Source organism: Malania oleifera, chromosome 10 (genome assembly GCF_029873635.1).
Source record: "Malania oleifera isolate guangnan ecotype guangnan chromosome 10, ASM2987363v1, whole genome shotgun sequence".
Taxonomy (NCBI): Eukaryota; Viridiplantae; Streptophyta; class Magnoliopsida; order Santalales; family Ximeniaceae; genus Malania; species Malania oleifera.
The window spans coordinates 13,373,310-13,394,485 of record NC_080426.1 but is presented as its reverse complement, the minus strand read 5'-3'; the positions used below and the strand labels follow the sequence as shown (position 1 = coordinate 13,394,485).

At 39.2% G+C, this 21,176-nt stretch overlaps 1 protein-coding gene across 5 annotated transcripts in view; it reads right to left on the bottom strand.

Moving 5' to 3' along the window:
- Nucleotides 1-21,176, bottom strand: part of LOC131166799 (protein REBELOTE) — a 58,002-nt gene that overhangs the window by 36,006 nt on the left and 820 nt on the right. For 3 of the 5 annotated variants that reach the window (XM_058125385.1, XM_058125383.1, XM_058125381.1), the window contains 2 exons: nucleotides 20,956-21,094; nucleotides 15,375-15,435 (listed from right to left, as the gene is read on the bottom strand). In XM_058125385.1, the coding sequence (XP_057981368.1) occupies nucleotides 15,375-15,435; nucleotides 20,956-21,064 (170 nt within the window). In that variant the 5' untranslated portion in view covers nucleotides 21,065-21,094. The remainder of the gene's footprint in view (nucleotides 1-15,374; nucleotides 15,436-20,955; nucleotides 21,095-21,176) is intronic. The other 2 variants (XM_058125384.1, XM_058125380.1) reach the window with 1 other exon arrangement.

The following is a 21,176-nucleotide window of genomic DNA, read 5'->3' as shown; positions in this document are numbered from 1 at the left end:
GGATAATCGATTTGGCCAGCGAAGGGTTGTGTACCCCTCCTGGAGTCCGGACCAGGTTGCGGTAGGCAAATCAGACTTACAAACGAGGTATTTTGACTTAACCTTGTGATAGGCCAGCTAGAGCTAAGTCCAGTCTTCGGACTGCACAACCCAATCATGGGGGTTTATACATGATGTTATATGATTGTCCAGTCAAGGAGGTTCTTCTATGCATATATATAAATTTATGTAAACAGAGTTATTTATTGAGCCAAAGTATGTTTTGAGAAGAAAATTAATATTTTCAATTATATAGGTGTGAGTACAGATTTCAAATGCTATTTCATTAAAAGTTAAATTAACGATTTTATTTTGCTTACATAAAAACTCATTTGCCATGCGCTGATAATAATCTATTCCGTCTTACTGAGAAGTGTCTCACCCCAATAATTTTAACATTTCCGGAAATACAAGAAACCAAGCTTAGAGAGCTCCGGGGCGGGTCTTAGACAGTTTTGTTTAAAGTAAGTGCTTGTGTGGCACTGATCTGTATATATATACTTTTGTATATTTTGGAATGTAATATTGTCTTTGGGAAATACTGATGTAATGGTGGTGGTTTAGTACTCTGGTATGGTGTTGAGGTTTAGATTAGTTTCCGCTGCTGGTTTTAAATTAATTATGGAAAGGCATACCCGGGATCCCCTGTTGGGTTCGGGTCGTTATAATTATGGTATCAGAGATATATGTATGGAGAATAGCACTCCAAGCCCCACCAGGTTCGGGGCGCTGCAAGTGAAGATCCTTCTTCCCTTTGTTCTGTGACTATGTATTGGGGCTTCGGTGTTGGACCTGCAAATTAACAGAATTTGTAAGTGATAGGCCTGATCATTCTTTCTCTTGGGATGGGCCTGCTTAAGGTCTTGATCCCTCTAAAAAGACCCCATATGAGACCGGCTGTTCTAATTTTAACATAGGGCCCTGAACAATATGGGCATATTCAATTAAGAGGCCCAACTTATATGAAAAAAATGAGGCTCCTCCCCTTTCAATTAAGTGGCCCAAGTCCAAGACCAAAACAAAGCAGCCCAGGCTAGATTTTTTATCTTCTTCCTCTAACGTTACCCTAGCCGCCTCAACTGGAAGCGCACCATCCTTCAAGACCCTAGACGACTTTGCAGTATCAGCAAGCTCAGCTGCCTAAGCAGTATGAACATGCATTTTCGAACGAAGACCCTCAGGCTTCAGCTCCCTAAAAGCCTTTGACTTGAGCTCCACATTGGACACACAACTCCTCTATCCAATTCGCGATGACCTGCTTTCCTTGTTGGATTCTGCTTCTGCAACCTTCACATTCATCTACCTTCCCTTTCGATAGCACCTGACTCCACAATCTGAGCAGAAAAGGGCTCTCCACACCTCCTCCGCCTCTAGGTTGAACACGAAAAGCTAGTTCACAGAACTTTTTGGCAAAGCTGCACTAACCAACCCCTTTTGCGCCACCAAAAATAAACACAAAAAAAGACTTACCTTTCCATCCCAACCATAACTCCAAATACTTCCCCACCCTAGTCCACCTGATTGACATCCAACACAGCAACTTTGCCTAACGGATTTTTCTAGAACCCCTCTCTAATCAAACAAAATCTGCAGACCATCGGCAAAGCAGAGAACTGCAATTTTCGAAAGTTTAATCTATCTAGTCCGAGAGAGATTAATCCCAAACATGAGCACAAACTGATTTACTCCAACCTTATGCAATCTCAAACCAAAGGTCTTCCGTTTGATCTGAATAGAAAGCTTTGACACCTCTTACTACATATGAAACCATAGGGAGATTCGTGAGTGAGAAAGGGCAAGTCATCTCGTAAGAGAGATACAGAGAGAGCGAGCACCATCCTACTTCCCTTCCCCAACATTTTAGCTACTGATTTAAGGATGTGTGTTAAGGTCACACGGTCTTTAATTGCTTCTCTGTAGTTTTCTCACAATACATGCCATTATACCTCTACAAGACTACAACTACCATTCTAAATTTCTTTAAGCCTCATGAAATCTTTAATCTTATACATACCCATCATTTCACACATATTTCATGCATTAACCTTCACATAAGCAAGTGGACATGGGTATATTCAAAGGCTCCCTGATGCGCAATGTCTAAGCAAAATGATTCAGGGAAAGGATTTGTCAAAGAAATTAAGATTAGGAGAAATAAGACTAAAAATCATTTAAACTTTGTTTGTGGCAATTAATTAAAACACAAAGATAAGAAGGCATCTACCTATTAGCATCCCACAAGCAGGTTCTAGGAATCACTCAGGAAAAAGAAAGCCTCTCATTTTCCAGGGCTTAGGCAATCAATTTGCAAAAACATTCATTGCAATACAACATTCCAACACAGATGAAAGCTAATATAAAGCTTACATATGACTTTTGCAAGTTCAATCCGAATAACGATTAATTTCAACTATTGAAACTAATTTTTACCCTAGATAACTTAATGAACAAAATAATGAATACTCAAAAAATAATACCCAAAATACAACAAAGAAATTTCATAGCTAAAAAGTATAAAAAAAAAAAAAAAAGAATAAAAAAAATCCCCAAAATAGGCCCTGTACAAGTACAGTATTGTAAACAGTACTCACTCTACAGTATAGAGGTAGAGTCCAAGGCTTTAGACTGTTCCCTTTGTTGTATAGGCTTTTATGCCACCTCTTTAAACTTTTCTAATTGTTGGTCAGCTTGTCTAGACAACTCTGGTGGCTGATTGAGCCTAAAGATCGTTTTATTGACTTTGTTATCACTTATCAGATTTCCTGAACCTTGGGAATTTCTCACACATGACAGACTCTTTATAAGCATCTTAATGTAGGACAATTGAGATAATTTAGATATAGAGAGAATTGAGAGAATTAGGCGGAGGCAGAAGGACCTTGGGAATTTCTCCCACATCACAGCCACTTTATAAGCATCTTGATGTGGACAAGTGAGAGAATTTAGTTATAGAGAGAGAATTGATAGAAGGGGACCTTGGGAATTCCTCCAACACGGCAGCCACTTTACAAGCATCCTGATGTACGACAAGGGATAGAATTTAGATATAGAGAGTTGAGAGAATTAGTAGGAGCAGCTGCAGCAGAAGCTCCGCCCCCCGCCAGAGGGGGGGGGGGAGGAGGAATGCTGTCACGAATCACCCTCGGCAAGCCATGTAGCATCCAATTCGGGACAACCTCTCCACTGCACCAAGAAGACACAAAAACCACCATGAGGTGACATCATGAACTCATCATCCAAGATAGACTCCACTATTTCCTATGGTTGAGAAATAAAGGGGGGCTGAGGAGCTGCGGAACCTGCATGAGCATCAAATGGCAAACAAAGGGGCTCAAAAGTGCCTCAGTAAGGTGTCGAATCCTCTACATTAAAAACTGGACTAATGATCATGAGTAAATAAATCAAGTAAATATGCATAGGTCCAAGTTTCTTAAGGATGAGGTAAGGGCAAATAGCACGAGCATAGAGCTCTTTCAATGAATTTCAAGGGTAACATTCAGGTCTTATGCGAACCATGACACTATCACCTACAATTAAACTCTCTAGCTCTTCAATTTACATCTGCACCAAGTTTATAATTCATACTACTGATAGCAAATTTCCACCTAACCTTTAGCATGAAAGTTATGGATCAGCCAGCTCACAAATATGGGCATCTGGTGGCAAATGGGCTAGATCAATGGGTGCACAGGGTTTGTAACCGAATACACACTCAAAAGGATTTTTACCCATTGACATGTTCACAGAATTATTATAAGCAAACTCAACAGTAGGTAGCACCAAGTCCCAATTACCTTGTTTTTTTTCCCACAACACACCTACATAGGTCAGCAAGACTACAATTCAGTACCTCAGTCTGACCATCAGTTTGGGGGTCGCAAACAGAAAAAAAACAGGGAGCCCCACACAGCTTCCAAAATGTCTTCCAAAAGCAGCTAGGGAACTTGATATCCCTATCAAACACTACAAAGGCTGGCACAATATGATGACCTCTCTAAAGAAAAATTAGCTACATGAGATGCATCAAAAGCATTATTACATGGAATGAGAAATGCTATCTTGGAGAATTTGTCAACAACAACAAACATGGAATCATGTCCCCTAGCTATTTTGGGGAGTCCAAGAACAAAAATCCATACTTAGGTCTCTCCAATGTATGTGTGGCAATGGCAGAAGGTTATAAAAGTCAATTTTGTGTATCTTAGATTTGGCTGACAGGTGCGACAGAGACACTATCCTAGCAACATCCCCCTTTAAGGAAGGCCAATAAAACCTATCCTCAACTAAGGGAATGATTTTACCAGGTGACCAACTAACTCTACGGCATGTAGTTCCCAAACTAAAAATCTCTAAAGGAAGTAGGAGAAATGCATAACCCAGTACCTCTAAACAGTTATCCCTCGCAGATGATGAAATCTACAAAATCCCTATGGTGGCCCTCGCTCACCTTTTGAAATATAAGCCCAAAATAGAGACGAGTGAAGTACTTGTCCTTTAGATTTTTTTTTTTATAATAAAAGAATATATATTAGCAAAGAGAATATACAATCATAGTGAGGATACTAAATCCTCAAAAAGAAAAGGAAAAAAAAATCAAGAAAACAAAAGGAAAGAAAAAATAAAAATAAAAAACAAAACAAAAATAGAAACTACCTTTAGATGATCAAACCCCATGACCTCGGCTCTCAAGATATGGAGGCCCTCAGCCACTGTAAGAACCCAAAAAATAGAAAATGGATTCCTGCAGATTTCGTCGACGAAGACAGTAGACTTTTCGTCAACGAAATTCAGAGGTTCGTCGACGAAGAGAAGCCGAGAGGTCTGGAAAAGTTTAAATATCAGACTTTGTTGACGAGGCTGCCGACATCCGCGACTAAATCCTTGACTTTTCGTCGACGAAGGTACTTTTCGTCAACGAAAACTGGGCGGGTCAAAGGCTTAAAAAAGGAAAATTTGTTTTCTTCTTCATTAAGTCTCTCTACTCTCTCTCTCTCTCTCTCTCTCTCTAAACTCTCTCTCTCTTCTCTCTAGATTTCCTTGCCAGTCGTTGGTAGGATCGGAAATCCGGAGTTACCACGAGGATCGTGGAAGGATTCTCTACAACTTATGCGGATCGGAATCTTGATTCGGGATTTTCAGGTTTTGGGCCAAAAATCGAGATAAGGCTCGGTTCTCGTTTCTGATTCGGTATATGGATAGTAGTATGAATTATAAGCATGTTTAGTATTGTGGTTTGTAGATTTCGGAGTCTCGGTTCGTAGTTTTGAGGGCCGTAGAGTTCGTGGTTCGGTTTTGGGTTGAGGTAAGGGGATTCTGTTTATATCAGTTCATTTTCGAAATTAGGATCTGTAGGCCTGTAGGCTACGATCATATGTATGTTTTGACTACTTATTTGGGGAAATCTATCGGGTAAAAACACGGGATTTTCGGGTTATAGTTTTTGGGAAAATTGGGGATTTCGGGTATCATCTCTTATTTGATTGGAAAACCGTTTATGTTGTTTAAACTATATTATTGAAGTGACCGTAATCCATATTTGCATAAACTGTATACTTGAAATTGTAAACGATATGATTTGCCGTAAACCAAATAAGTGTGGTACGTGTGTATGTATGTAAATGTTCCAGGTATTTGTGAAAAACAGCTATGTGGCGGCTTATTTCCGTACGCTGAAATGTATAGGGACGTGAGTTCCAAAGTGATTCCAGGTTTTGTAAAACGGCTAGGGGCGGCTAACTACCGTACGCTATGCCCTGTAACAGCTAACTACCGTGGGCAAGAGTGGCCGGCTCTATATCTGGGGTGCGAAATATCACCAGTATGATTCGGTTGGTCACCGAATGTAGTAACGGACCACAGTGGGCCTAGGTTGACGCAGCGTAGTTTGCACATGGTAACGTAATCGGGATTAGACCAGGTGACCTTGTGTAGTTGCATATGTAGCAATGGATTCACTATTGGGCCTGAATCGGAAACCTTCGTAGTTTAATGTGTTGGAACGTAACCACTGTGAGACTAGGTGACTTGTGCAGTTGTCAGTAGTGTGACGACACTGACCATATGAATATATGTATGGATTTGAGTATCGTATGAACTGGAATGGATTTTGTGGAAATACTGGAACTGTATGGAACTGTATGGAATTGTGTGGCAATGCATGGAACTTGTTTTGAAACTGTACGTATGTGTTTCAAACTGTATCGTATGTATGTGTTATGAAGTATGAAAATGACACTGGTATGCCACACGCTGATATAACCTATTTTCTCCCTTACTGAGAGGTGTCTCACCCCAAATATATATAAATGTTTTTCAGGCCCTTCGGGTAGCCGAAACTAGCATCCTAGCATCCGAAAGCAGGGGGTGTGTTTAGCTACTGTTAGTACCTGATAGGTATGAATTTTGTACCAGGTTGTCCTGATGGATTTTGTAGACACCCGTGATATGTATAGTATTTGTAGGTATGTTTAACCTTGTATGGTATAGACTCTGGTATGGTACAGTTTGACGTAAAAAAAGACCGTATTCCGCTGCGTATATTGATGAGTATGGACATGTTTTGTATGTATGTATATAGGGCATCCGTTACCCCATGGGGTCGGACCCTCTTGTATATGGTATCATGGATGGTTTATATTGATATAGAGACAGGTTAGGTTACTTAATTCACCCCTAGGTCCCATTTAAGGGTTCGGGGCGTGACAGCCACTTTATTCTCTACACCGGAACGATGCTTAAGAACAAAGTTGTACTCGTTCAGGAACTCTACCCAACCAGCATGCTTTGCACTCAGCTTCTTCTGCAAGCTCAAATATTGCAAAGCAAGGTGGTCAGAAAATAGTACGAACTCTTGGGGTAATAAGTAGTATCTGAGATCTCACTACAGCATAAAACGCTTTATCATATGTGCTAAACTTTGCTTGGCATATGAGAATTTTTCACTGAAAAATACTATAGGACGTCCTCCTAATCCTAACTTAATACCACCTATACCTATCCTAGAGGCATCACAAGCCCCCTCAAAAACTCTACTAAAGTTCGGATGCCTCAGTATAGGTGCTTTAGTCATCTTCTATTTGACCCCTCTAAAAGCTCTAGCAGTTGATGGAGCCCAATGAAACTCTCCTTTCTTCAAACACACAATGATAGGAGCCATGATGGTGTCAAAATGCCCTATGAATCTCCTATAGAAAGCAAGCAAGGCCATTAAAACTACAAACTTCAGTGATAGTTCTAGCCTCAGGCCACTCTCTAATGACTTTAACCATTTCTGGATCAGTGGCCATTCCTTGTGCAAAGATCACAAAACCAAGAAAGAGCACACTAGACTATAAGAAGTTGCACTTCTTGAGGTTAGCAAACAACTTCGCTTCCCTTAACATGAAAAACACTTCATGAAGATGTACCAAGTGCTCCTCCCTAGTTTTACTATACACCAATCTATCATCAAAGTAGATCATAGGAACTTTCCTCTAAATGGTTAAAAAATATGTGTCATAAGCCTCATAAAAGTGCTGGCGGCATTGGACAATCCAAAGAGCATGACCAATCACTCAAATAAACAATCCTATGTCTTAAAAAGCTTTTATCCACTTATCTACTAGTCTAATTCTAATCTGGTGATACCCACTACGCAGGTTAATCTTGGAGTACCAACTACAGCTAGCTAACATGTCAAGCATATATTCAAGTCTAGGGATAGGGAACATGAGCTTGATGGTGATTTTGTTGATGGTTCTGCTTCTGCCATCCAAAAATCCTCCAAGATCTATGCTTTTTTAGAGTTAGAAGAGATGGTAGAGCACATAAGGCTATGTCTCACAAAACCCTTGTTAAGGAGTTTTCCTACGTACCCATTCAATTCAGCACGCTCTTTAGTGTTCATCCTATAATTTGGCAAGTTAGGCAATTGTGTGCTGACCCAAAAAAAAGGGTTTGGTAATTGTGAACCTGGAGTGAGATATATGGCATGCTGAATGTCTCACATAGGTGGTAGCTCAATAGGTAACTCACTAGGCACATCAGAGAACTCAACTAACAACTCTCCTACCTCAAGTGAGAACTCACATGAAACTCTTGATCCTTAAGAGGGAACCTCTCAAATGATGACTGCTAAATGCACCTATTTTCTAAGCTCTCTCACTCAAAAGCCCTATGATCAAGCAAGTGAATGCTTCTTTGAACTAGGACTGGATGGGCTACCCTGTTCTTAACTTAGGATCCTTCGGAGTGGACTTGGTATGGGTTAACATGATATTTATCTTTGTGCCTAAACACACAAGCATTTTCCCTACCATGACTGGTTATATCATGATCAAATAACCATGGTCACCCTAACAGGAGTCACAGGACAAGGGCCACATCCATTAGGATTCAAGATTACATCAATAAACCTTATCCTTTAATCTCCCATTGGGATGGGTGCAGGATACCGCTCGATAAATAGTAGATTTGTCATATTTACCCAATTCACCTAAAAAGAATGAGGGTGTGGCTCTCCCTAAAGGTGCAATCTTCCTAGAGTAGCCTTGGAGATCACATTCATTTTCTACCCCATCAATAACTAACTTAAAAGTCTGATCTCCACAATAAATGAAAGTATGGAAAATAGTGGTCTGTTTCCACTTCTCATTATTCGTGATAGTGGATAAGACACAATGACAAACATGGCGGTTACCCTCCTTAAAATCATCAACAAGCTCACCCTCATCTCCCAAGTATTCAACAGCATCTACAATCGGAGAAGTAAATCATTAGTTTCATGCTCCAAAGCTAAGGCTTGTTGGGGACAACGGTTAGCAATATGAACTCTTGCGTGGCAACAATGACACTGCACAGATGAGCTACTAGCATAAGGAATACTAGGTCCACTAGAGCGAACAACAAGATGCGACTCTATTTGCTTTGCACGACTCTCTCTAGGGGTAGACTAAGGGATGGTAAGCTTAGGCTGAGGAAAGGATTTGGAATGACAAAACTCACTCACCTAAGATGAAGACCTACAGGAGTTCTTGAGGTACTTTTCGATGGTAAGAGCATTCTGAATCTCTAATAAGCTACCTCTAAAGACTCTAGCAAGAATAACTCAACCTCTCGCCTAACATCTTCCTTGAGACGATTCACAAACCTAGCCATAATGTGAGGTGTGACCTCAACAATATCACTCCTAAGCATCAGCTTCTCAAATTGAGCAATGTAGCAAGCCACAGTAGTGGTCTATTTATAGTTCAAAAGCTTACTTAACAAATGGCTATAAGGAAGGAGGGATGTACTTCTTTCAATCATTGTTTCATCGCATCAGGTAATAGGAGGTTCACCCAACCATTCCATGGTTTGTTGCACAGTTTCCCAACACTTCTCTGCTAGTCCCACAAGTTTCATCTTAGGCAACCAAACTTTGTCCTCACACCAAATATGATACCAATTAAAGAAATCTTTCATCTCCAATACCCAATCTAAAAAGGAACTCAGGCCTAATTTCCCATTAATGGCATGCACATCTACCTTGACCCTTTTCATAGCATCTCCATAGCATTCCTAACCTTGCCTAGGGGAATCTAGAGCATACCTAGGGTTAAACTCTTGTTGGCTTTTTGAGTCTGATCTCAGTTTTGATATTGACGAACACAAGTGTCTCATGTGTGTGCCTAGTGTTTTGAACAAGTTTACAATTCAGAATGCACACACAGAAGAGAAAGATGGGAGTTAGAAAAAAACTTAAAGCTCACATCATACTGGTGTATTCCATGAAGAGAAGAGCAAAGAAAAAAGAAGACATTTGTTTATTTCTTATTGTAATTGCATTTAATTTTTGTTATTTGGCCTGTAATAATGCATGCATTTGCATAATATGGATGAAAGCTCAGAACAACCGTAGATAGACCCTACGGACCAACACACTTCACAGAAAACCTTTCAACTAAATCATACAAAAAGGTTTAAATTGGTTAGGGTTAAAATCGAGACAAAAACAAGTTTAAATTGGTTAGGGTTAAAATCGAGACAAAAACAAAGTCTTCGGTCGACCGACGTTGGATTTTTGGCTTAGTTAAAAAGCCTCGGTCGATCGACCCCTTATATACTAAATGACTCGGTCGACCGAACCTGCCTCGTGAGGCATATGCTATGAAGCCTCGGTCAACTGGACCATTTACTACTTAAAGAGCTCAGCCGACCAAACATGGTCAAAAGTCAACGTCTAACATAGCTCGGTCGACCAACCGAATTGACTTTTCCTACTTGCCCCGGTCAACCAAACTATTAGTTCAAAATACCCTCAATCGACCGAACTTGCCCACTCGGCATACCGACCTAAGACACAATCGACCGAACCTACGAAGGTTTGAGAAATCGCCCTGGCTCGGTCGACCGACCCCTTGCTTAGGTCGACCAAACCTCCCAGGTTGGGTTATTTTTCAGCGCTAATTAAGCTTAATTTTTTCAATAAACAATCTGAAAAACACCAAGCGTGTCCCCAAACGGTCATATTTTGAAGAAATCTATATATACCCCTTCATTAGCGAAAATTAGCAACTTTGATTAGCCATAATTTTCTCTCAAATCTTTTTGGTAAAATTGTTAATCAAACTTCCCCCAAACACTTTTTTATTGCAAATCTTTTGAGGAAAATCTTTATACTCTCTCCAACTCTCTTTCCTTTCATTCTTTTCAAAATTATTTTGAAAGAGAGCACTTCATTTTTTTTTTGGGGGCATTCATTTGTTAATCAAAGCATATTACTCTCACTTGTTCCTTAAATTTTTGAAAATCATTTTGAGAGTAAGCTTCAAATTTCTCCCGTTTATTTTGTTGATAAATATTCTTGGAGAAATTTTTTGAAAGACTTAAGCACACATTTTTACATTCATATTTTCTTGTGCTTGGAAAGGTCTTCTTGCATTTATGCTTTCATAGAAAAATTTTATCTTGCAAGAATCATTTGAAAAACCAAAAACCATAGGTTCTCCAGTTCGTCTTTGAAAAATATTTTTGGGAAAGTATTTTATTAGGGTTCAAATCTTTGATGCATTTTATCATATATATCTTTCATCAAAGATTAGAATATTTGTTTTACACCCTTTCTCTACTGAGCATAACTCGTATCATTAGAGAGTGTATGTTTTAGAGCTTTTAATGTGTCATGCTTGTATTTAGAAGCATTTTAATATGTACAAAAATGATTTTTAATGTATTGGTTGGGTTCAGCCCGTAAATTGAACTAGGGAATCTCAGCTCCGTAAGTGAGATCGGTTGGGTTCAACCCGGAATTGAACTGGGGAGTCTCAGTCTCGTAAGTGAGACCGGTTCGGTTTAGCTAGGCAAATTGAACTGGGGAGTCTCCGCCCTGTAAGGGAGACAAGTTGGGTTCAGCCTTGTAATTGAGCTGGGGTTTACCTTGCCCCATAAAGAGAGGCTTTAATGGCTTTTGCTCCACTTGTTTAAGTGAGCAGGTTTAGTGGAATCCTTGGGGAGTATGCCCAAGGCGAGGACGTAGGCTGATTTCGTTGAACCTCGATAACAAATATCGTGTCTCTCTCTCTCCTTATCTCATTTAATTACTACACTTTAACTTCCGCATGTATATGCTTTCATTTATCGTTATAATTATTTGCATGCACACCTCTATTTAAATGAGATATGTTCCACGTGTACGTCTGCATTTATCGTTCTATTAATTTACATACACAAGTGAAAATGGGATATGATATGTGGTGAATCAGCGTAAATGTTTAAATTAGCCAAAAAGTTTTAAAACCCAATTCACCCCCCCCCCCTTTTGGGATTACACCAATTCCAACAACTCTACATCTTTAAACTCCTCAAGGTACCTTCTTCAAACCTAGACTCTAGATTGACCTGAGGCTAAAGGGGCTGAACTGGCCTGCCGTAATGTTTTGGAGCGTAACTCATATTGTTAGGTGCTAGAAGAACCCCTAGAGTAGGAAGAATACCTTGGTCTAACAAATATGGGGAGTCATTAGTGTGCCTAATTGATGGTCCTATGTCTTCTACAATAGAGTTTTTACCTAAATCTTCATGACTTGGTCAAACTGTTGCACAAGGTGCTCAAATTTTTGGTCCACGGACTCCTGAAGAGCGTCTAATCGAACAAATAAGGATCGGGTATTGCTTCGTGCAAGCTCAATGGGCTTGGTTTCAATGTTTTCATTGGTAACCATGGTTAATGCAATATGGCACAATGATGCTAAGGAAGAATAAACTTGACTACAACTAATATAAATCCTAAAACTACTATAATGCACACACATGAAGCTGCGGAATATAATGCATTTGACTTGATATGGTCACACATGACATGGCAACAAGGAATGAACTAGGTATGGATATGAACAAGGATTCAAATGATAAATAAAATGGGGGAACTCACCAGGAAAAAGGGGATTATTTTTCCAAATGGTAACAAGAAACTTGGAATTTTGCAATTACAAATTTTACCTAGTCATACAAACATTAGTCAAGAAAATGTGAGAATTTGGTTCATAACCAAGATTAGATCACAAATTGAGTTCACCATCGAACTCACAATGAAAGTCCAGCAATTTCCCAACTCCCTATATTCTCATATCCTTAAGAAACAGCCTTCAGAAAGCAGCTGGAACTCAATCTGAATGCTGGCAAGGCATCAAAACTCAGAAACTTACTTGGCAGCCCTTGATTAAGCTGTATTTGACCTTGGAAATGTGAACGAAGCTTGATAATTCAATCTAAACTCAGAATGCTTCAAAATATCATGGTAAAATCCAAATTCTTGAAGCTGGAAACAATATCTCGCGAGTTTGGGCAAAACCAGGGCAATCCAGCAACTTCCCCGCATGCATGGCCGGCGATGGGCCTCCAACGAGGTGGTTCCAGCTGGTAGTAAATTGGGAGGTGGGATTCCAGTGGGGGTGGCGGTTTAGCAAGAAAAATGCAGGAAATTGGAGATCCCCAGGGGGCCACGCGAGCGCGAGGGTGGGGGTGGTAGTTTCAGCCAGTGCGTGAAACCTCTCTAATGGTTGGGCAGTGATGAAATTTCAAGGGATAGTGTTTTTGGGGGTTCTGATTTTGATGCTGTAGGGAGTGGTGTAAAATGGTTGCCCAAAAAAGGTGCTTGAATTTCAGGGACATGAATGGTATTTTCTGGGAAATTTTTTCCATGCTACACTGTCCGAAAATTCTGGAATATCTGACTTCAAATGGCTGCATGGTCGGCAATGGGCCTCCAACAAGGTGGTTCCAGCTGGTAGTAAATAGGGAGGTGGGATTCCAGTGAGGGTGGCAGTTTAGCAACAAAAATGCAGGAAACTGAGGATCCCCATGGGGCCACGCGCACGCAGGGGTGGGGGTGGCAGTTTCAGCCGGTGCGTGAGGCCTCTCTAATGGTTGGGCAGTGATGAAATTTCAAGGGATAGTGTTTTTGGGGGTTCTGATTTTGATGCTGTAGGGAGTGGTGTAAAATGGTTTCTTGAAAAGGTGCTTGAATTTCAGGGGCATGAATGGTATTTTCTGGGAAATTTTTGCAGTGCAACAGTGTCTGAAATTTCTGGAATATCTGACTTCAAATGGCTGCGTGGTAATCATGGTTTGCTATGATGCCAATTTGATGTAGGACAAGTGAGAGAATTTAGATATAGAGAGACAGAATTGAGAGAATTCGGAGGGGAATAAGAAGAAGAAGAAGAAGCAGCAGCAGCAGCAGAAGAAGAGAAGAAGAGAAAGTCAGAATAGCATCAGAACAGAACAGAGATGGGAGAATAAGAAGAAGAAAAAGAAGCTGCGGGAGAGAGAGAGAGAGAGACAGTGAGAGAGGGAAATTGCAGTCTGGATTCAAATCAAATTAACTGTACAACTTGCACGTCAAGCACTTGGAGCACTACTACAACTAACACGTGACCCAACTAAACACTTAAAGTACAAAATACCAAAGGAAGTCACTAAAAATATAAAGAAGTCCTCCATACACACTATTTCCCAAATTTTCTTAAAGTTACACCTAAAATACATGTGCCGAATGGACAGCCTAGGGGATGTGGATGGTCCATCACATCTTCCAAGTCAACTAATTGTGCCTAAAACATCTCCTTTAGAATTTTATATCTAAGCTCATTCCTGAATCTAGCCACTGTTACTAGTTCAAAATCGCAGCAATGTTAATCATAATGCTTCATTCCAATATAGAAGAAATCCAATACAATGGTATATATGACCCTTGCTAGCTTAAGCCCGATAACAACTAACATTAACCATTGAAAAACAAGACCCACAAAAAATTACGAAAAACCTCAAAATAAGCCCAGCAATCATTGCTCGCACTACAACGTCGTGCTCGGTACTGCAAACAAAACCCCAGCACTGCCACAAAGACTGACTAAAGCCCAAAAGTCAATTAAACTCCAAGGCAAACCTCCCTCACTATCATCCCACCAAAACAATGCTTGCAATTGATAAATTTACCTCCTTTTGTTTCTTTTTATTGATTGTATCACTCCCTTTATGTCCATTCTTGAACCAAAAGTTCTATCAGAAAAATTTTTGTACCTAAATTAACCATAAAATGAATGCCCATTCTGATGAACCCATGAGTCTCTTAGGGTGCAAACATTCACAAATAATGCCCAAACAAGTTTTTGTATCATTGAGTATTTGCCAGCATATCTTGTGGATAAACCTTTCATGCATAAATTTTCCTAAAGACCTCTAATTTCAGCTTTATGCATAGACAATATTTTTACCAATAATCTATATATATTTCATGCACAGACCTTTCTCACCATTTTCAGATTCTGGACTATGGAGGGCAAGGAACAACAGGTATTTCAAAGGATCAGCTACATCACTCACAATCCTCAGAAATAGATGGCTTACCACTCTAACTAGCTGATTTAGTGGACATGTTTTTACACAACTCTTTATTTTTTGGACATCTTGTATCTCAGATTATACCTTTCTTTTCACTCTCTTTCTTCAGCTTCTTATAAATGGATGTCACCACCTCCGTGCCCTTTAATGAATTCTCCTTTTGCCCATCAAAATAATAAATAAATGTTTAGTTCTGTGCCTAAATGAAAAAGGGTAAGCTCAAAGGTTCTTTTTATGTCCATTATTATACCTAATGGTTATCAGTTTGTGTATGATAACACAAGCCTGTCAAGACCGATGTGTCAACAAATTATTAATTGATTGACGCATGCTCTAACTTTTGTAGCTGTAGCCTAATATAAACAGGAAGTTTCCAAGGAAACCATCGAGTATGATAATAAAAGAGGAGCAAACACTTTGCACAGTTAAATTATGATACACATGTTTGTGTGTGTGTGTTAAATTCATCAATTTACCTTCCATTAGACAGTTCCAACATATCCCCTGCTTGGACTTTGGCAGCATCCTGCTCATTCCCTGCAGCAATTGAATAGTAGCCGAAGATTACAGTCTTCAAAATTTAAAGTGGGAAAAAAAAAATTCTTGGTTTTAAAAAAAGTAGAAAGGCATAAGGTGCTGTTCATGGTTGAGCTCAAAGTGAATAACTTAAGTTTGGAAACTACCATGATCAACAAAAGATAGGATCACCTGCAAAATGGCAAATTTTGTGACAGTAAATTTCTAAAATGTATCTGGCTCTCCAGACAAACCAATTATTATTATTTTTCCCCTCGTGCTCTAAGGCTGAACAAGCAGGATGACGAAAAAAAAAAATGAATAAACTCGAGATGCATTAATAATTCAACTGCATGCAAGCACGGACGATGATTAAGAAGCACATATTTGCAGAATGGACGGACTTAACACAATTGAAACTGAAGACTAATAGTAGACTATATATGTATAACTGTATACATAAAAGAAAAAATCAAAGTACTATATATCCAAGAACATTCTACATTTTGACAGTAAACTGAAACACACAATAGAAGAAGCACCAATATACAACAACAAAAGAGATCCTTCACTAAACCAACAACACAAGTCAGGCAAGTAGAGAATAATTAGCAACTGCTGTATGAGAAGAAAATACCAACAGCAAACACTAGATTTAGGAGAAATGCAGTGCCTTCTAGTAATCTAAAAAGGTGCATTCCTTGCTTTTTAAAAGAATCTTCCACATTGGCAAAACTATGTCAAAGATTCTCTCAATTCTTGAGCATTTTCTTCCCTCTCTCTCTCTCTCTCTCACTTCTTGGACATTTCTTGTCTCACCTCAAGATTAGCATTAATTCTGGATAACTGAAGGAAGAATTTCAATAGGTATTGCTGATCACTAGGTGGAGCAAATCTGATTTTTTTTTTAAAAAAAAATTAAGAAAAAAAACAGAAGATTATGGGTTATCATTCCATAACAGCCAATGAAAAGATGGCATCCTAACATTTGTGTACATTTCTGTGATGTGCTACAAGTCCAATGAAATGAATTCTCACCTCTTCCTTCAGTGCAAGGTAGCATCCCATCTCAATTGGTGCCCGTTCTCTAGTCTTAGTAAAGCTTGGGGGTCTCCTTGGGTGGCAGATGATTTGTTGGTCAGATATTGGGGTTTCAGCAAGAGTAGGAGTGGAGGAGTGTTATGGCACAGCACACGGTTGTTGCTATTTTGTGGACCTTAAAGATTGAGAGGGAATGAGGGATACAAGAATTTCAAGAATCACGCTACATCTCCTTGTTTGTTGTAGGATGGAACAGCGTAATTGGCCTCTTTCAGGGACCATCCCCTTGGGTTTTTTCAGGGTGTGCTGCTGCCTGATCTAGTTGGGGAGTGGAAGGCAGCATTATAGTAATTCTCTGTTTGTTCTCTTTTGTTTTCTTTTTATCTTTGGAGGACATTTTGTTCTCCACCTATTGTATCCTTTTGCAAAGCTGTTATATTTTTTCTTATCCCAAAAAAAAAAAAAAAAAGAAAGAGAGATCTTTAATTTTGATAGACTAGATAAGGGGTTTGCATTTCAGAATTCTCGGACAGGCATTCATCTTTTATGGTGCCGAACAATGATCTTTAGAGCTTAGATAAGTTTAGACATCACATCCAATGAGAGCTCTACAACTAGAACACATTACAGAGAAAACAACCATCAACATATTTTATCCACATAATGGGGGTCTCCAAGGACAATGGACAACAACACCCTAACGCCAACAAGGACAAAGTAAAAGCCAGTCCAAATCATCCTTAAAGGAACCTCTTTTATTATAACTAAGAGGAGCATCACCTTATTCCTTGCAAACAGAACCCAAACGGATGACAAAAATGAAGAACGAGCTCTGTCAAATATTTACCAACACTTATTCATGCTATAAAAAAATGCAAAAAATAAGTCCACAGCATGAATTAGTATGGTGATCCTCAGTCAGTTTCTCTCATTAAAACTCCATTAAATTCAATCTTACTAAGATTTCATACTATTAACATCATATGTGAAAAGAACCATCTAATTTCTGATCATCAATGTGTGTAATAAATGACAAGCTTAAGACAGCGGGTAAAAGCCAAGACATTTAATTTGTAGGGACAACCACTTGTGACTTCCTTTATATTGTGTAACAGCGGGTAAAAGCATTGCTTACCATAGAATGCAAACTTAAACATTATTTTATTCATAAAATATAAGCAGCAGACGAAACAACAACAACCAAACAGGGATCCAATTATATGTGCTATCAACACCAATGAGCAATCCTATACCACCAAACTGGGCAGGCAAGCTATACGAGCATACTGTCAGCATCATTAAACAAAGAATTTCCCTACTGTATGAACGAAGATCAAGGATGATGACTTATATACTGGCCACAAAGCCTAGTATCAAGGACATGCAGATTTTCAAGGCCAAAGGAATCACCCTTGCCAAGATCTATCTAAAGTGTCAAGGAGTCAAGCCCATGCTGCGGCGAGACTACACCAAGTCTAGCCCAATTGTACTCATCCTCATCCAAGGAAACACTCAAATTTCTAACCCAATGGTCAAGTCTCAAAGCTTGAAAGCCCTTGAACCAACTAAGATCATCGCTAAAGAACCTAGACTCGAAAGGTAAAGGAGTTAAACTCATGTTCCACCAGCGCTGAGGGTAACTCTCATCTCCACAGCACAAGCCTCACACCAAAGTATCTATCACTTAGCACCCACTAGCCGGAGCTAAGGGAAGTGACATTATACACTACTCAACCAAGACAAGTGAAGGATTAACACCCCTTGTTAGTCCAATCTAGGTCTTAGATGACACCACCCAAATTGTCTAGCTGACAACAAAAGAGGACGAGCCCCAAACCTCTGGGTTGAGATAACCACACGACCTCATTCCCAAATGGATCATCCATGGGGCACCCAATCCCACATGGAAACCCATGCCACCCCTCGAGGATGTTTAGAGCCCTAAGCTCTCCTCAGGGTGTTCGCTTGATACCCAATAGGATACCGAGGGAGATAAGCCGCTCACCTAGTGTTCCCCCAAAAGTAATGTCTCTGAAGCATTCTCGTGCACATATGAATAGCCACTAGGGATCTAATGATCATACATATTAGGTTCAAGAACACCAGCATTGCTACTATCCAAATCGATCACAAGGTCACAGTGACATACCTAAACCATTCCCATGAAATCTTCATAGCTAAAATCTACGTTAACCTAAAGTTCCCTCCAAGTTAGAGTAACATACCAAAACCATGTGTCACGGTCACAAGTCTCTAAGACTGCGAACATAGCCCTAATCAATCTAGCAACAAAGCATTTCACTCTTTTACAATATATGATCAAGCAATCTTTCATGTCTTTTATTCAATTATGCAATAAATGCTAGAAAGTTTATGAATATTTTTGAATTAGCATTTTTTTATTTTTATCTCTACGTCTTTTTATCTCTACCTCTTCCTCCCTAAGCCTCCTCCTCTCTCTTTTGGTTTTTTCTACTAATGTTAATTTCCTTCACTAGCCATTACCTCAAACTTTATGAACAAAAGAACGGGACAAAGGATATGAAAAGGGATCCTCCCAAGAGAAGACAAAAGAAAAAGAGGGAAAAAAAAGGAAAGAAAAAGGAAAAGCAACAAAAAAATGCATCAAGAAGCAAGCTAACAAAGCCAACCAATGCCACTGAAGTCTAAAAAATAAAACCCTTAAGGCAATCATACAAAGAGACCCACAAAGAAGCTAGTAAAATAATCCTTTCCCAAAGCAATTCCAAAGGCATAGATTGACCATTAAAAATACAACCATTACTCTCTAAGCAAATGTTCCAAAGCTTTGCAGAGATTGCACAAAACAACTTGCAGGTGGTTTATGCCTTCCAAAACCTCTAAAAGATGTTAAGAAGGAAGTCTTCAAGTACCTGGTTAAATCCAACCTTTGCTGCAAAAAATCATACAACAAACTCCAAACAACAGCTCAACTTGTTCCACAATCTAGCCTTTACGTTTTAAAATCATTTTTTTTAACAAAATAAATTCTGATTTAGCACAAAGCCTCGATATATTTTAACATCACAATTAATATTTGAGTGTGGATATTATGGTAAAAGGTTTAAAACTACGTGAGAAAACATACATTAACTATAAGATTACTAAAAAGGAAAAAGACCATTTTGGAGGGAAATCATCACTTCAAAATATCACCTTCAGCACAATGGTTGGGCCACTAAATATGTGAGAGGAACATATGGTGTTGGAGTAGAGAAATTCATCAAGAGGGGTTGGATGAATTTTCTCCCTTGTCAATGTCCAAGTGCAAAATGGGGATTGACACGATATTTGATGCAGCCATTCTCCCTTTAGCATAAAATTCCATTCCATATTCAGTTTGGCATGTCACAGACTCAAAAAGAAGCTCTAACCAGCAATCACCTTCAAATTACATATCATGATATCTCTTGGATCGTTCCTCAAGCAATAAATATCTTTGATTGAGAAATTGACTCTCTTAAAAAATTTTATCGTCGCTTGTACAAAATACATAATTGGAAAATTTCTAATGAACCAAAGTGGATCCTGCATAAAAGTGGTAGATTTACAGTCAGATCCTAATACAGATATTTCACTTCTTTGGCTGCAACAAGCAGCAACTTCCCCTGGAAGTCCATTCCAAAACAGCAAACCCCCCACCCCCAAAAGATATAGCTTTCTTTACACGAAAGTCAACTCTTGGAAAGGTTATTACCATAGATAATCTGCAGAAAAGTGGACTGCCACTTGTTAACATGAGCTTCTTGGGTTTAGAATGTGTAGAACCAATCATTCACATCCTCTTGCACACCTGGACCAAACATTTTCGGAACCTTGCCATTTCTTGGATCAAGCAGCAGCAGCTTGGTGTCAAAACATTGGATAGAGAGTTATGGGTTTGGGAAGGTATACGCTTAAGCAAGGAAAGGAGAAAAGCTTTGACCCTCACTCCCCTTTCCATCTTTTAGTTTGTGTGGGAGGGAAAGAAATAAAACACCTTTCAAAGGATCAGCTACGCCCTTACATGTTATCAAAGACTGATGGATTCTATTGTAACTAGTTGGCATGGTGGAGTAATTCTTATAGACACTCATGTAATTCTAAACTTTTTTTGATATCCTAGGGAGTGGATGATTTCCTTTTGGGTGTTTGTAATTGGGTTGCACAACCTTGATGCCCTTTAATGAAATTTCCTTTGCTGATAAAAAAAGATTATTAAGTTATTTCTATTGACTTAAATGCAGGCAATTGCCCACTCAATAAAATGTGGCTCTGCCACTGAACTCCACTCCACCACTATGTAAGAAATTAAAAACTATTGTTTTTGCTTACATGTATAACATCCCTCAAACCATCTCAATTTTTCAAAGAAAAAAAAAAAAAGAACACACACACACAGTGCATTAGTAATATGGCAGCAGAAAAATTATATGAAGGATTACAAACAGACTACTTACATTCATAAAAATATAAACTGAGTCTGCAGTCCACACTTACTTGAAGAAAACTTTCTTTTCAATATGGACTTCATCTTTCGCCTCCGTTTGAGCAGAGGCTGTAAATGTTTCCTCGCAAATTTCCTGGCTTTCTTCCCCAACTTCCCCATTTGGTAAAATTACAGAAAAACACTGCAAAACTAGGACACCACATCAGAAGCCGTGTGATTAATTAGAACGCAACAACCCAAAAAGCTACAGAACAATTAAAATTATTAGTAC